Raw genomic sequence first — 17,287 nt, forward strand, 5'->3', positions numbered from 1 at the left:
CTATGTGTATTCGCTGTCACAAAAGGATAATTCCGACTCGAGCAATTAGCACCTTCGCTTCGCAATATGCGCAAGCGCTGTGAGGCAGTGCAAAAGGAAAATGGCGGTCATGAAAACAGGTTGGAGACCTCCAAATCAAGGGGGTATTGTACGTGTCGGCTACTACGAAATAGATCGGACAATTGGAAAAGGCAATTTTGCCGTCGTAAAACTGGCCACACATATTGTAACTAAAACGAAGGTAATTTGATATTTATTTTGTAAATTATGTCATTCAATGCTGTAGTTGTCAAACTGGGACTATAAAGAGGACTATCAAAAGCATGATGACTACGTGACCTCCTTGTTTGTCAAGTTGAAATAGAATAATAAACAAAAGTACATCATTTTTAATTCAAACGATGACGATACTGTATAACGGTGATTCATTTTCTCTCTCTCTCTCTCTCTCTCTCTCTCTCTCTCTCTCTCTCTCTCTCACACACACACACACACACACAATCACACACACCAAACCAAACCAAACCAACCTATCGAATAATTTCTGAATATTTTTTTATGAAGATTTGAAGCAAATAAAGATAGTAAATATGACATTATCAAAAAAGTTGGAGACCATTCTGTCATAAACCTCCCAAATACTTGTAAAATACATACATATGATAGGTTGAAGACCCCAAAACTGAAACTGGCTCAAAAACACTGTAATTCTATACTCAACTGCCCATTAAATAATTGTACAAAAGAATAAATTGGACAAAATATCACTTAAATTCTTCAGGTAGGCCAAGGTACTTTTTTTTCCTAAACTAACAAATGTATATCGCTGCAAATACATTTGTTAAATGTTGTAGTCAAGATTTTAATGTTTACAAATTTCATATAGTGTTTCATGGTCACAATTTTCCAAAGTATATGTAATTAAGCAGATGAAAGATTTTTTTACCAGCTTTGGTAACTTGATAATGGTACAAGTTGATGTCCCAAGTCTACATGTCAATTGTTCATTATACTTGTACATCTCAGAATAAAACAGTGCTAAATATTAACCCTGCATTAATTTTTGCACATAATATATAATTTTCCAAAAATATTCATTAATATAGGCGAAATAAACATGTTTGATTGAATTAGTAAATAGAGTTTGTATGTATCATAGAAAAATGGGCCACAATTAAGGCTGTCACGGTTCTAAACATTTTCCAGTCAGTCTAAAATTTTCGGTTTGATTTTGTTTTTTGGTTCGGGTCAACTCTTAAAAATTCATTTTGGTACACGTTGTACAGTGACGTCACATGCGACCTTCTTCGAACAGCTGATTATAAACAAATTGTAGGATTATCATTATCTTCTTTAAACTTTTGAACATTTATTTACCATGTACGTTGTTTTTTAACATGCTGACTAAATTAAAAGAATAGAATACTATTCAGTCGTACATGTTTGAGCCAGCAGTATGGATAAAAAACGATGTTATAGCCGAAGAAGTGATAATGAAGTCGGCAAACAACGATCACATTGATCGACGTGTAGACAATTCATGATGGTAAACACAACTTAGACTAGTAAGATTTTAGCAAAACAATCGGTTATAGGTGTTTATTTAATTAAAATCTACAATAATCTTGTTGAACACAGAATTTCATTATTGTAAAACTGTGGTCACAAAGAGTTTGTTTCTTCGGCCGTAACTGGTCACAACTTTCTAAGGTTCTTTACTTCATATTACACTGTATAAACATTTGTAGCAGGAAAAAATGTTTCCCTTAATTATTGTTTATACTGTTTTTTATCTTTTAACTTATAAATTTATATCAACAAACTTTGTCTATCTCTCACGTAAACATTCAGTATCGACAACTGCTTGACTTCTCCCATAGAAAATAAAACTTACAGAAATCTTACATACAGTACTTATGATTTCTGCAGAGGTGAGCTATGAATAAAGAAATTAATCATTTATTCAAAACCGCACATACATGTATGTATAGTTTAACAATGTATCAGTAAAAACATAGCTAATGAATTAAATGAAGCAAGGCAGTATTCAAAATGGCATCCTCTCTTGTCGTTTTGTACACAGGCCCCTGTGCATAAATTATTATTCTTCTCCTTGAAAAATAAATACGATTTGTTTTTGAAACTAAAATTACAAAAATATACCATATAATTCAATAATATATGTATTAAATGTATACTTATAAATCTTCTCATTGACAGATATGTTCCTATTTGTCGTAAGATATCCGCACTCTTACGTAAGGGAAACTTTAAAAAACAATAGTCCAAATCCCCATTTTTTGACGGCTAATACACCCACAGGAAGCACTAAAAACCATCATGTCCCGTTATCAGCAATTTGACGTCGCACGTACATAATGGCGAGTAGATCAAGAGAGAAAATATGCATATCGTGACATTTGAATTTCATCGCTTTCAAAATAACAAATTAGCCAGATTATTTTATGAAAAGGATAATAAACTTCATTTTTAATGAGTATGGAATGATTTTATTTAAAAAATTCTTAAAGTAGTCCGAGTATCGCACTACGTCATAATACGGATTTTACAAAATTGGTTCGACTTTTTCAAAGCGTTTTAGATACCCGGTATTGATTTTGCTCTACATCGATGTTGTAAACAATGGCAATAATAAGCAATTAGAACGGTAATATATGTATTCTATGAGAGATAGAAATGATTAATGTTGAGAAACTCGATTCTGTTAAAGTAAAATGAAAAACGAAGTTTCTGATTAACCAGGATCTCAAGTATGCTTATATCTTCTTTGTTTTGACCCCCCCCCCCCCCCCCCCCCCCCGAAATTTTCTTTTTCTTTTACTAAAACCGGTTTTAATTTAGAGACAGAAGCTATTTCGAATTTAATGAATCGTCAATTAATAAATGTTTAAATGATATCTAACATTGTTGACAGATCTAGGCAGAAAACTGTAGCAAAATGTGATTTTTACGGATTTTTTCGTCAGGGTCTACTTGGTTTAGAGCTTATAGCGTGAAAAGTAATCCGTCAACATATAGTTTATTTTACCAAATCTTTTTTCTAAGATGTCAATCTATAGAATAAACACCATGAATTTAAGTTTGAGTCCATAAAATAGTAAAAAAATTACCAAACGCGATACTAGCATTGCATTTTTTGTATTCTATTTTGATACATCAGGTCCATAAAGCGTACTTACTTACAAAAATTTGCGCAAAATTATTGATGAGATATGGCTTAAATAGATATTTATACTCTATTTTGTATATTCAGTTGTAATTTTCCCAAAATTGGTAATTATTTTTAGGAAAAACGGACGTCTGGCAAATTTCATAATTGTCAATAATTTTCGCAAGGGGGTACACCCGTCTGAGAGGTGATAACAAACAAATTAGCATGTAAACATGCATATTTTCTTTTGTATATGTATTGCTAGAATGTATATTTATCATTTAAAGCTAAGCTTTTAATGATTGAGCCCATTTAGTGCCGAGTATAGGACTACCTTAAAATTGAAAAACATTCGATATGTCCTTTAATGAGCTACTTAGAGAATTTAAGAAAGAAGGTCAATATTTACAGCTTGTTTTGATGATCAAACTAGATAGTAACATCCCACAAGAGTCCAAGCTCTTGTTAAAACTGCTCTCTGAAAATTCAAATACTTGTTTATTATCTTAAAAAAACCAAACCATGTTTATTTCAAGGTTGCCATAAAGATTATTGATAAAGAACAATTGGATGAAGATAACCTGAAGAAAATATTCCGAGAAATGCGGATCATGAAGTTACTGAAACATCCCCATATAGTGCGACTTTATCAGGTATGGCAATATATCATCAGAGAGATAAATCAAGAACATTATGATTGTTTTGCAAATGTTTGTTAGATTGTTGGTCAGTTTGAAGTTTATGTTGTTAAACCAAAATCTTTTAACATGAAGGTTCATAGCCCTTGCCCCAATATTTGTTCAGCAACGAGGGATCCCTTGAATGAAAACTCAATTGTCTCTCTTCTGTTATAATTTCATGATGGGATGTCAGATTAATTTTCCAGCAAAATGCGTATGTATTAAAAAAAACTCTGAAAATGAAGGCAAAAGTAGAGAATTTCTTTATTTTGGAAAGGTTTTACCAGATGGAGTAATTGAAAAAATAGAAAATAAATGTATATATTTGCAAACATGGTTCCTTATATGAACCTATAGAATAACGAAAACGTTAAATTCTGTATGAACATTTTCGTGACGCCGCAATGATATCCGCATGCTCTTATCGCTTGACAGTTGCAATATTGTTTATTGTATATGAATGATTCTGAACGGTTTGCCATTCTCAAATGTAAATATAATTAATAAACAGCAATGTTAAAAAGTTCAAGGGATATGAACTTGGTTGGTATGTGATCAAATCTTCTGAGAAGCCCTTTGGGCTTCACAGGATTTGATCATGTGACCAACCAAGTTCATATCCCAGTGATTTTTTTAACATTGCTGTTTTTTTCTTAAGTATACACCATGCAAGAAGAACTATTTTGCTTAAGTGCACTACAAAAGTAACTTTGTTGTCCTACCGATTCTAAATATAAGGGATATACCCATGTGCATCAAAGCCATAAAATTTCACACAGTTTGGTCATGACAAGAAAATACCAATATTGATTTTTAGTATTAAATATAATTTTATAAACTGGATGCAAAGCATCAAGAAAGTTTATGTATTCCAAGTTTTCATTGGCTATAATTGAAATTATTTGCTGATTTCGTTCAGCGAAAATGGCATCCAAGTCCAAACTCACTAGTTTAGACCTTCAACGATTATGAAAAAGTTTATTCAGAAAAGGAAATTGTTTCCTAAATTTTTCACCAAAAAAACTTATTCTTCCATATCATGGTAAAAATTGTTTTTTAAAATAATGTGATATAAAAGGTGTTAAGAAAGTTCATTCTGTTTGTAAATTAAAAAAAAAATTACTAAAAGCAATGTTTCTGTTTCAAATTCACACTGGTTATACTATAGGGTTTTCAACTTATCAGCAGTTATCATCCCCTATATGCACTCTCTGGTGGTGTCATAGGGTGATGTAAAACGTCATCAAACAAAATGACTAGTTCGGTGAAAAAGCAGATGTCTTGCATAAGTGTCGATACTGTCAATGAACGAGCCCAGGCTTTGGCTTTATTAGATGCAGGATTAAGTGTGAAGGATGTGGCTTAACAACTGTGTAAAAGTGAGCGATGAGTAACAATGTGGAAACAGAGGCGACAACAAAATAAACAGCTCACCGACCAACCGAGATCGGGCCGACCGACGAAAATAGTAGGCGTAGTAAAAAGGAAAGTCAAAAACATAAAATACAAAGAGGAAAATCAACAAGAAAATGCAGCAAAGAATTGAGAACTCGGGCTGTAATGTGAGTTTTGTGACAGTGTTTAATTATTTAGGAAAAGTAAAAAAAAAATGGAAGGCACTTTAACAATCAAGAAATCAGCTTCTGACGAAAACTTAATGACAAAAAAGATCAAAATTGCTCGTGATAACAAACACTTGCCAGCTTAAGACTGGGAGAACTACATCATCAGTGACAAATCTACAAAATACAGGTTTCATCTGCGGAACCGACCAGACATTGTTGTGTGAGGGTCCCAGTCTGAGGAGGTACCCGATGTCGGCTGCGTCAAGTCAAGCGCCAAAGTCATGATATGGGGGTGCAAGGAGTAAATGGTTTGTCAAAGCTACACATTGTTCCATCAGGCGAAATTGTAAATGCAAAACATTTTGTAGATAAAATTCTTCAAAAAGAACTTAAACCTGAATCAACAGAAAAACGCTAGCAGGATTGATGAACGAAAGTTGGTTCAATATCCATGATTTGCTACTTTTGTTTAAAATGATGCAACATCTCACACTGCACTGGTAACACAGAATTGGTGTAAAGATTATTTACCACATTTATTTCGAAGGAAGAATGGCCTGGCAATTCCCCAGATCTAAACTGCAAGGAATATTTCTGGAGTATTCTGGACAGTGAGGCCTACAAGGATCTGCGCTGACAACATGGACCAAGTATGCTGCCGTCTACAACAAGCATGGAGGGAGATACTTTAGATACACTTACATGAGTTGTTTACTAATGAATTTAGGCTAAAGTAAATCACGGAACAAACTTTCTTAACACCTTTTATCTGTAAATTTATACATCCCTGGGTAATTAACACATTTGTCAATGAGTTGGGTACATTTTTGCAATGAAGAATGGAGCTTTTCAGCAAGTTGTTTATCAGATTACAGACATGATAAGTGGGCAACTCCAAATACTAATTAATTTAAGTAAATTCAGTATTCAACCCTGGAATATATTATTAAAATTGAATATTATCTTGCATCTATAGACTCTATAGAATTTGAATAAATCATTTTTCACTTGTAAAAATTCACAGGATAGAAAACATATTTTTTACAAAGATTTATAATAGGAAATGTTGATATCTTTTCTCCATTTGGAAGTCATTGGCATACATTGCACAATTTTTCAACGTTATCATCTAGGTACTTTCAATGTCTCTTGCAATCTAAAATCCCTTTAGACATTATATTTTGTAGCTGTATATTGAAACCTGATTGTTTCAAAAGAGAAATTTAAAATTTTTAAAATATTTTTGAATGAACATCGTTTGAAGCCTGAGGTATTTATAAATATCGAGTAATTAAGCCAAATGTGAATTGAGGAAATCATGGGAAAGGTAGAGTTCGAATGTCGACTTTAAGGTAGCAAGGGACAGTTTCGGATAAAATACCCTTCAATATTTTGTGTAAAATTGAGAGTTGCTGTACTTGAAGGCTTATGAGTGTTGCTAAACTTCATGAAATGAATTTTAATGATTACTGACAATACCATTAGTTAGAGGGATGTCTCTCGTTGAAATTGATATGCAATGTGTTGGCCTCATATGTTAGGTACATGAGAATTAGAAGAATAATGCGAAACCTGTGGCTATGACTGTTGTGTTGACTTTACACAGTGAAATTGCAAGTTACAGACGCGAGGTAAAATAACACGAAAAGTAGGTGAGTGGGACATTGTAAACTATACACCAGTAAGTGTCTGACATGTGATGGTGCAACATGCACATGGCACAGAAGGTCAACCTATTGCAGGGAATTAGCTTTGGGATGTCTTAATTTTAAAAAAGCTGAAAAATCATGAAAAATTAGCAAAATGTGAAAGGGTCAAAATCTCATAAAAATCAGTTACAGGTTTTGACAAGTAATTTTCTTCAGAAATTGGTGATTGGCCTTATAAAAATTGAATTAAAGGTATTTGTGCTGAATGGGGGCTGGGGAAATTCTACTTACAGAGTTCCGAAGACACACATCCCCTTGTAGCCAGGGGATAACACCTTAATTATTTGGTATATTCACTTCTGAGTGGTGGTATCATTAGTGAGCGTTGGCTCACAGATATCTTGTTGATATTTAGGTTGATAGGTAAAGGTTATACATGTTTTCTGTGTTAGTGGTATAATTCATTGTTATATTGTCCGATTCAATATACTTATTAGGGATGAGTAAATATGTTTTACAAACATGTAATTTATTTATGAAGGTAATGGAGACAGATAGAATGTTATACCTGGTTACAGAATATGCCAGCGGAGGGGAAATATTTGGTAAGTGTATTCAGATTTATTCATTTTTGTGATAAGTTATATTTGATAGCACTAATTGTGAATTTGAGAACCCTTTTAAGCTCACCTAAGCAAAAACCTTAATGAGTATTTTCTGATCACATTTTGTTTTGTGTCTGTTCACATTTTCAACTCCTTCTCCAGAAGATATATATTTGTACCAATTGGACATCAACTTTCTACAATACAGTATTGTATGATATGATACACTATTGTATTATATGATACAATGCTATATCATATATTGTAAAAAAAAAATTACATGTTACAATGTGATATTGTATCACACTTTTTGTATAGTATGATATGATATTGTATTACACGATACAATGTCATATCATATGTTACAATATTATTAATATTGCATCATTATTTATTACAGTAATATATTGTATCATATGATATTTATTTTAAGTATCATAGGATGCAATATCGTATTTTATATAATTGTATTGATAAAAATTGTATCTTATATGACCATATGAAATGGACATATGATTATCATACAATTTTCTATCATATGATATACAATATTGCGTCAAAACAGTATCCATGAATATCCAAGATCATTAATTATGATTTTCATATCATATGATAAAGTTTGTCTGACCTCGGTGATGCTTCATCTTGATGAAGTGTACTTTGTAATCTGTGATTACCTTTGTTATATTATTGTACTGATAAACACTCACAGTATCATATAATAATGTATAAAATGAACATATGATTATCTTAAAAAATTTTAACGTATGATATGCTAATACAATATTGTGTCGAAACAGTATCCATGAATATCCAAGATCATTTACTATGACATCATATAATATGATAAAAGTGATGCTTGATAAAGGTGGTGTCATATCGGTGAGCTTTGTAATCTGTGATTACCTATGTTTATCTCTGTCTTAACCATTGCATATTACATGCTATTGAATCACGATATGATATAGTACAATTTATCTTTTAATATTCCATATTGAGTGAAATAACAATTTCATGTTGACTGAAATAACATTATATTACATTTTTCTTGCATCATATTACAGAATATCGACAAATATTTTGATGAAATGGAAGATGTTGACCTCATATACGTGATGCATTTGTATACATGATGCCTTGTCAAGATGAGGTCTGTGATCTCTAAAACCATGTGTTCTTTTCTTCAGATCATTTAGTAGCACATGGAAGAATGAATGAAAAAGAAGCCAGAAAAAAATTCAAACAAATTGTGGCAGCTGTTGCATTTTGTCACAGTAGAAATGTCGTTCATCGAGATCTCAAAGCAGAAAATCTTCTGCTTGATGCCAATCTCAATATCAAGCTAGCAGGTAATTAATTCTTTGATTATATATTTCTAATCAAAGGATTTCATTAAAGAGACAGTACAGCTGAAAACATGTGTAAATAACTTCAGATTTACCTATTGTATCATTAGGAAATAAGAAATAACGTTGATTGTAATAGTTGAAATACATAAAAATTCCTTTCACATACTTAATTAACGTAATTATGAGCTTTCGGAAATTTAGGGGTCATACAAACCGGAATAATTTTATATCGTTTATTTGTATTTGATTGACAGTAATAGACACGTGCTGAAAATTACAAGATCTTCGTCCGACTACGGTCATCATGGTATACGAGGCATCCTCACTTACTCGATAATTTATAAATAGTGTACCAATTTCTGTTCATTTTAAAATGAACAGACATTAATATGTCAAATAACCCCTCAAGAGGCCTCATTTACAAAAATGAATTTCTGATAAACACGAAAAATACATGTTTACAAAAAAATAATTGTGGTCATTTTAAAAACTTTGAACAATTATTACCTGGGAGAAGTAGAAAAGACGTACTTATATCAACAAACATGTACAGGAGAATCTTCGCGAGCCCTGCATGTGTTTTGTTTACAGTAAATATGCATGCGTAGTAGTATAGAAGGCAGACCCCTTAACACGTTGCGATGTAAATATGTGATAGGTTATACGTAATTATTAATTTTAATGAAATAATTAGATTTATTTTATGGAGAACTTTGTAATTTTTTAAAAGTTTATACAGTCATGAGTAGTACAAAAATACCGAACCTGATCAATAAAATATTTTCAAGTCGGTTTTTTGATAAGATGCGCCGTACTGTCTCTTTAAGATACAGTACAGCTTATGAGTATTCCTCACAAAAATCACCATAGCTGGTGGAACTTGGTTCCTCACTGTTGTTGGTGGTGTTAAAAGGTGTTGAATTTTATATTCAGACACTGCATCGGATATGAAAACACAAGTAACTGCATGTGTAAATGTTGCAACTCAAGCAACAACTGGTTCAACATAGAGCATTGGCTGAAGTGACATATAAAATACATTTATTTACTGAACCAGCTAGAATAGGAACATACAATACTCAATTTCCCCTCTGATATAAAAAAAAAAAGGGGGGGGTGAAAAAAAAATCTTGTCTCTCATCTGCTTCAATTTTCTTGTTTTAAAATGAATAAAAAGCATTGAAGGAATTATTTAAATTGTAAAATAAACATTATTTATAAAGGGTAAATGTAAATGATAATGTTAAGATGATTTGTTTTATTTTCAGATTTTGGATTTAGTAATACATTTTCACCGGGATCAGCCCTGAAGACTTGGTGTGGTAGTCCGCCATATGCCGCTCCTGAACTCTTTGAGGGTAAAGAGTATTACGCCCCAGGAGTTGATGTCTGGGTAATAACCAAACTTTAATTAGGTGTTAAAAATGAAAAGTTATGTTTCATTTGGGATAGACTGGTAAAAATGCAATTGTTTTAGTTGAAATAAGTTCAAATGCCTTTTAAATATTACATTTGGTCACAAGAAAAATAAGAATAATGTAGAAATAAAACAAGTTGTGTTCGTTTATGTCAACAAAAAATACTTTCCAGGGATAGGCATTAACTTTTAAATTCACTTGCCCTTCGGGCAAGTTAACTCAAATTTTGACATGTCCGAATCTTAAACTTGGTTCCCCGAATTCAGTAAGAAAAAAAAATTAAACACACTGTAAATCAATTTTATTGATATAAACAAGTAGTAATATGCAAATAATGTTATTCTACAGCACAAAGGCAAGTGGATCTTGATAATCAGTTTTCCAAGAATCAACAAATCCCCGTTTTCATTTAAGTTCGTATTTTATTTTTATTTTTAGTAGACTCTTTTGATTTACTTTCATTTTGTTTCCCCCCAAAGTATTTAAAAAGAGAAGACTGCGATGCCTTGACATTTATTAAAACCGAACTATCTCCGTTTCCATCAACACATGTGTTTGTGAAATAATTAAGTCGTACGACAAATGCATTCATAATATCGTGACATGCACATGGTTTGGCTCTTTATCGTGACAGCACATACCGTAATAAATATAAAAAAGAACTGTCATCAAGCACATGGATATAAATTTGCACGATCTGTAAATTAATGTTACAAGAATGTCATATGGAACGACTTACCTAAAAGTTAAACGCTAAGGTAACAGAAGACTGAAGAGTTTCAATTCGGAAAGGATGTTGATTTTATGATAAAAATTATTTGTAACCAAAACAAAAGACGTACTTCAAATCAGAAATTTTACTTGCCCGATCGGACAAGTCTACTCAGAGTTTTACTTGCCTGAATAGAGATTTTACTTGCCCCGGGCAATCAGGCAACCGTTAATGTCGATCCCTGCTTTCATGTTTACCATATTTGGCTAAAAGTTAAAAAAAGGGATGGGCAATATATACCACAATGGCTTTTTTGGCACATTTTCCTTCCAGGTGAAACACTGGCTGTCATACTGGAAAAACTTTTTGATAGTTGAAACATATGTACACTTCTGTTTGTTTAACACAATATTTAAACCTAATATAATCTTTGTTAGAGCATTTAATTGCAGAATAGGATTTGTTTTTAATCTGTTGATAGATAAAAAATCATATTATAACTGGCACTTTATACTCAATTTGATTTATTTATTTATTCCTCATTAAGATGTTAATATACCGTCTTGGTGTATGCCGCCATTACAGATGTTATAAATGAATAAGCATAGTAAGAGCCTCATTCAGTTAGTACAGTTTCTTATCGTAATTATAGTGGTTTTAAAAGTATTTTAAGAATTATTAGTATTTTATAAGAAAAAATTATCAAACTGGTCGCTGGTCAAGAGTGGCCGCTGATTTCGGGTGGCCGGCTAAGACAGGTTGGACTCTATGTACTTGTTGTGAAATAGCTCATTTTTAATTTATCATATTTCTATAATGACATTGATGAGGCAATTTATATCTATAAACTTGAATGAGATAACCTTTTATCTATCTTTAAGCAAATTTAGTAAAGCTCTATTCATACTTTGAAGTTTGGGGCATTACAACACTGAATTCTGCTCCATTCATCTGTTTTGACAGTATGGCCATGTTTTGGAATTTGGGTACATAGTGGAGCCCATGGGATTTTCTTCTATTTATTTGAAATACACATTCACGGTCATCTTAGCTGGCCAAGGTTTTTCGGTCTACTCTGCTCCCTATAAACCCATGGCAGATTTCATTACTACAGCCTGGTGACAAGCTCTATTTTTAGGTCACCTTAGTAACTCATGTGACCTATTGTAATTGGTCTTTGTCCGTCGTCATTCGTTAACAATTTTAATAATAATAGCATCATAAATTCTGTTCTCACCAGTCAACTTGTTTTCAAATTGTATTTTGCCGTAGCGTGTATGTAACCTGTTGTTTCTTTCGATCATAATGTGAATTTGCAAGGGGCGCAACTCAAGTTATTCGCCAGATAGCGCCACTGCATCAGAGAGTTTTAGTAATGAGATCTGCCAAGGGCTTATGGGTGGTGGAGTAGACCGAAAACCCTTGGGTGGCGGCGATGATTTACTGCATTACATGTTTTTGTTAATCACTGAAGCATATCAAACTGTGTGGTTTGTATGATTATGAATACTTGTAAGCTTTAATACACAATAATTAATAAATGGTTTTTAATTTCAGAGTCTTGGGGTTGTGCTGTATGTGCTTGTTTGTGGTGCTTTACCATTTGATGGCAGTTCACTACAAAGTCTTAGGTCGAGGGTGCTTTCAGGGAAATTTCGAGTGCCATTTTTCATGTCCACAGGTAATTTGAAATAGCATAACCACTGATTTACCATTACATTATATGTATACATATTTCATATCAGTATGTATATGATCTACTGATATTAATAATTTTCAGTGTTTTTATCCCCTCGCATAACTTCTTGTGAAGGGGATATAGCATCGCTGCTGTGTGTTTGTGTGTTTGTGTGTCCATTTCAGCCTTTTTAGCAAAATTCAAAGAAAACCCACTCAAACTTCGTACACTTCATAAGCATGGTTAAAGGACAAACCCTATCCATTTTCAAGTAATTATGTGAAATATTTATTACAAAATCGTAAAAAATACAACACTTAAAATAGAAATTAGAATCTATGCCATCTGGAAAATTTCTAAGTTAGAGGTCAAGGTCAAAGCAAAATTATCTGAAATTCTTTTCATCCTATATTGTCCATTATTTAAGTGGGGCCCTTTTGAGATGGTCACTATCTCAATGTTGTCTAGTTTGATTTAGGGAAGTAATAATGATTCAACTTATTTCTATTTACAGAATGTGAAAACCTTATCAAGCAGATGTTAACTGTGGACCCCTCAAAACGTATTTCAATACAGCAGATTTTGAATCATGAATGGGTTAGAGCTGGGGATGAGGATCCTGAATTTGAGGAACTAATCTTATATTCAAGATCTGCAACTAATGAGGCAGAGGAACTTAATGAAAACATTCTTATTCACATGGAGAATCTGGGACTTGATCGGGAAATGACAGAAAAGGTAAGTTTTGAAAAAAGTTGCTATTATGCACACTTAAAAATGGTGGCCTAATATAGATGATGCCTTGTCTTTGAAAAATCTAATAGGATTTTTGGCATATGCTGGGAAAATGATTAAGTATTGATTTGTAGAAGAAAAAATGTTCTTATTGCCAAGTGTGAAATGTACATTGATTAATTAGGTTATTTTTAAGATCATCAAGTTCTTTTATTCTTTTCTGCAGCATTTATAATCATACTAATTTCTCAATGCACCTTTTTTGCAAGTTTTACTAAAATGGTGAACTTTTCGGTAGGTAGTGTCTTGGCAATCCAGTCCAAATGTCTTCTAATGTTTACTTTGCCCCTTGATTATTAGCAGAAATATTGGAACTATTTTGCACCAGTTTTAATATATTGCTTGTATTAAAAAAAGCAAGTACTGTCAATAGACATGGTTATAATACAAAATTAATAATCTTTAAGAATGACAGCAATTAATATAGTGTTTGGTTGCCTCTTTCCAGTCTGTACAGTTGGAGGCATATGACCACCACAGTGCTGTTTATCATCTACTGCTTGACAAAATAAAGAAACACCCCAAATCAAGCATAAATAAATTGCCAACCTTACTACCAATAGGAGTGGCAACGGAGAGAAGGTCCAGTATTACTACTGGTGTGGGTAGGTATTGTGATGCAATTTGTTGTTCTGGATCATCAGATAGATATACAGTGATTTGTATGAATTGTCAGTTAAGATAATACTTATAAATGGGGAAGCAAAGGATTTCCATCTCTATATCTGTAATTATACCCCCTCTCTTAAAGGCCGAACATTTTACAAATGCCCCCTTTTTTACCTGTATAAACTTTAAAACGATGCCGCCTGTCATTCCATTTTATAACAATAGTGCCCAGTCTGATTGACGTGATCGTCCGAGTGGATCTGGCCAGGTCTGTGGAATTCTGTTTACTAGCAATTAACAAGATTATCTTTGATGCCTTCCGTCACAAATTTAAAGAGGAAATTGATTTTTAACATTATTGAAATTGATCATGAAAATTAATCATTTAGTAATTGAAATTAGTTAATTTGTATTTGAATTTGCGTGACCTTATAAATTCCACAAAGATGAGCAGCTGTAAAATATATTAAAAATTCTCTTAAAACAAACATATGAGCTACTAAAGCTTTATTTACTGTTAAAACAGGCAATTGGAACTTTATGCAGGAGTTTGGAAAGAACTCCATCGTCATAGCTTCGTAAAGGGAGTGCCTGCCTTTACATCCACATTCTTATTGATCGCATGGTTTTTACACCTCTATGAAATAAGCCCCACCCTCACCTGAGATTTACCACCCGGTAAAAATGTTCGGCCTTTAATGACTTGGGGGGGGGGGGCTGTTTTTCCTCTGTGTGTTTGTAGCATTTTTCTCAGCAGTTATTAATGTTCTCCGACCCCCAGCTTCAAAGTATTTTTTTTATTATAAAAATGTTATTGGTCCTTCAAAGTTTACAAATGAAATGATATAAAAAGAAATTATAGATAGTATCCATGCATTTTACAAAGTTATTGCAAATTTGCCCACAATGGATATAATGGAATATATATACATTTTGAGATCAAATTTTAAGAAAAAGATTGTACCTGTTCATCGGTGGCTCAAACCCTTATACAGTGTACCCATATGTAGTATATCTTCCTGGAACCACTAAGCCAAGCATTTCATTGAAACATTGATCCTAATATTAATAATAGAGGACTAATTATATTTGTCTATATAAAAGGCTGATATATGGTAAGAATGAAAAAAAATTCAGATGATTTAGAGTTGTTGGACATGGCAAAGGATTGGAGATCATGAATTGCAGATGCTTGAAATTTTAACACTTTCTTTGTTTAGGCATGTAACTTTTCAATATTATGGGACTCGAAATCAAATTTCTATATCCATAAATTCGTTATAACCAAGTTTGTTTTAACCTTAAAAGTTTGCAAGGATTTGTTAAGAATTTTGCTGGAACACTATTAAATTTTGCTATGCCAGGTCATGTGAATGAACCAATCAGATAACACTCTCTTTTATATATTTATTGACGTATATTTCTTTGTGTATTTCAGTGGATCAGGTCAATAAATCTGGAGAAGTCACTTCAGAATCAACACCACTTATTTCCCCTGCAGCTTTATCACGAATTCAGCAACTAGTAGAACAAACAGAGGTATGTCTTATGTTCAGGTTCTGTATTGGTCATAGTTAACATTATATAGGTATCAAAACATGGAGAGATAACATATTTTTTGCTGCCTTTGCTACACCTCTGGCTCAAGCGTACATACCTGGTTTTTAGAGCAGGTCCTGTATCTAAGTTGTTACTTGTCTGATCTTCACCAGACTTGCCTAGATGGTGCATCTTGGCATATTTTTGGACTTAACAGTCTTATATGCTGAATCTGAGTTATACATTTCAGATGCTGGAGGAGGTTAAGGTTTTTGAAGCAGGTTCAAGTTTTTGGAGCAGGTGCCCTTTGATAGCCATATCTATGTTACTACTGGTCCTATCTTCACCAAACTCGGGTGGATGATGTGTCTTGTGATACTTATGCACTTGACAGGCTTGAATGCTAAATCTGAGGCAAAGGCAAATGCTGAATGAGGTGTACGTTTTTTGAGATGGTTAATTTTTTTTAGAGCAGGTGCCATTTGATGACTAAATCCAAGTTATTACAGGTCATTACTTCACCAAACTTGCATGGCTGGTGCATGTTATGATACTGATGCACTTGACAGGCTTGAATGCTGAATCTGAGCCATTAGTTTTGGATGCTGAATGAGGTTAATGTATTTGGAGCTAGTTGAAGATTTTGGTGCAAGTGCCATTTGATAGACAAATCCTAGATATATAATGCATATTGTGATACTGTCTCACTCTACAAGCTTGGATGCTGAATCTGAATTATATATTTCAGATGCTGGCTGAGCAGGTCACATATTTATGTAAATAATATTCCTTATCCAAACTTGCATGGTTGATATTACTATGTAAATGAATCTCGGTGGTAGCTTTAGATACGGAGGTCAATCTTGATTTTCTAGATGCTTAGATAGGTTTAAGATTTTAGAACAAGTCAAGTTGTGTTAAAATCTTTTAGGTGGTTACAAAATGAGGTAAATTCTGTTCACACATAGTCAGACTAGAACAGATAATTTAAGAATTAAAGGTAGCTTTAAATACAGAGCTTGATCTTGATTATCTCGATGCTGGAGGAGGTGTAAGTGTTTTTATGAGTAGTTAAATGCAGGTTTGAATGTTGGAAAAAATGCTGTCCTGACCACCTATCATGGTTCATGTAACTTTGGATTTAAAATGTGAGACTTAGATACAGACCCTGAACTCTATTATCAAGGGTGATAAGAAAAAAACCTTGTCCTACCTCACTAGAACTTTCATGATAGATGCGATTGTTGCTATATGATATATCATGATTCCTATTCTAGACCTATGATATTGTACTGTATGATATGGTACAAATTGTATAGTTAATTTGATATTGTATCATATGATATAATTTAGTAAAATATTATATGATATAATAAGATATTGTATCATATTTTTGTGAAATATCATATGATATTATATGATGGAATAATATTGTATCATATTATCTTTACTATATGATATTATATCATGATATTGTATCTATTGATATTATACAATGTTGTATCATGTGAAATTG

General features: G+C 32.7%; 1 protein-coding gene across 2 annotated transcripts in view; it reads left to right on the forward strand.

The window, feature by feature from the left end:
* LOC105326815 (serine/threonine-protein kinase SIK3) overlaps positions 1 to 17,287 on the forward strand; it is a 33,718-nt gene continuing 16,431 nt past the window's right edge. The window contains exons 1-9 of one of the 2 annotated variants that reach the window (XM_034445875.2): positions 1 to 241; positions 3,709 to 3,825; positions 7,608 to 7,671; positions 8,859 to 9,020; positions 10,289 to 10,413; positions 12,708 to 12,831; positions 13,343 to 13,566; positions 14,072 to 14,228; positions 15,671 to 15,771. In XM_034445875.2, the coding sequence (XP_034301766.1) occupies positions 101 to 241; positions 3,709 to 3,825; positions 7,608 to 7,671; positions 8,859 to 9,020; positions 10,289 to 10,413; positions 12,708 to 12,831; positions 13,343 to 13,566; positions 14,072 to 14,228; positions 15,671 to 15,771 (1,215 nt within the window). In that variant the 5' untranslated portion in view covers positions 1 to 100. The remainder of the gene's footprint in view (positions 242 to 3,708; positions 3,826 to 7,607; positions 7,672 to 8,858; positions 9,021 to 10,288; positions 10,414 to 12,707; positions 12,832 to 13,342; positions 13,567 to 14,071; positions 14,229 to 15,670; positions 15,772 to 17,287) is intronic. The other variant, XM_034445874.2, reaches the window with a different exon arrangement.

Source organism: Magallana gigas, chromosome 2 (assembly GCF_963853765.1).
Source record: "Magallana gigas chromosome 2, xbMagGiga1.1, whole genome shotgun sequence".
NCBI lineage: Eukaryota > Metazoa > Mollusca > Bivalvia > Ostreida > Ostreidae > Magallana > Magallana gigas.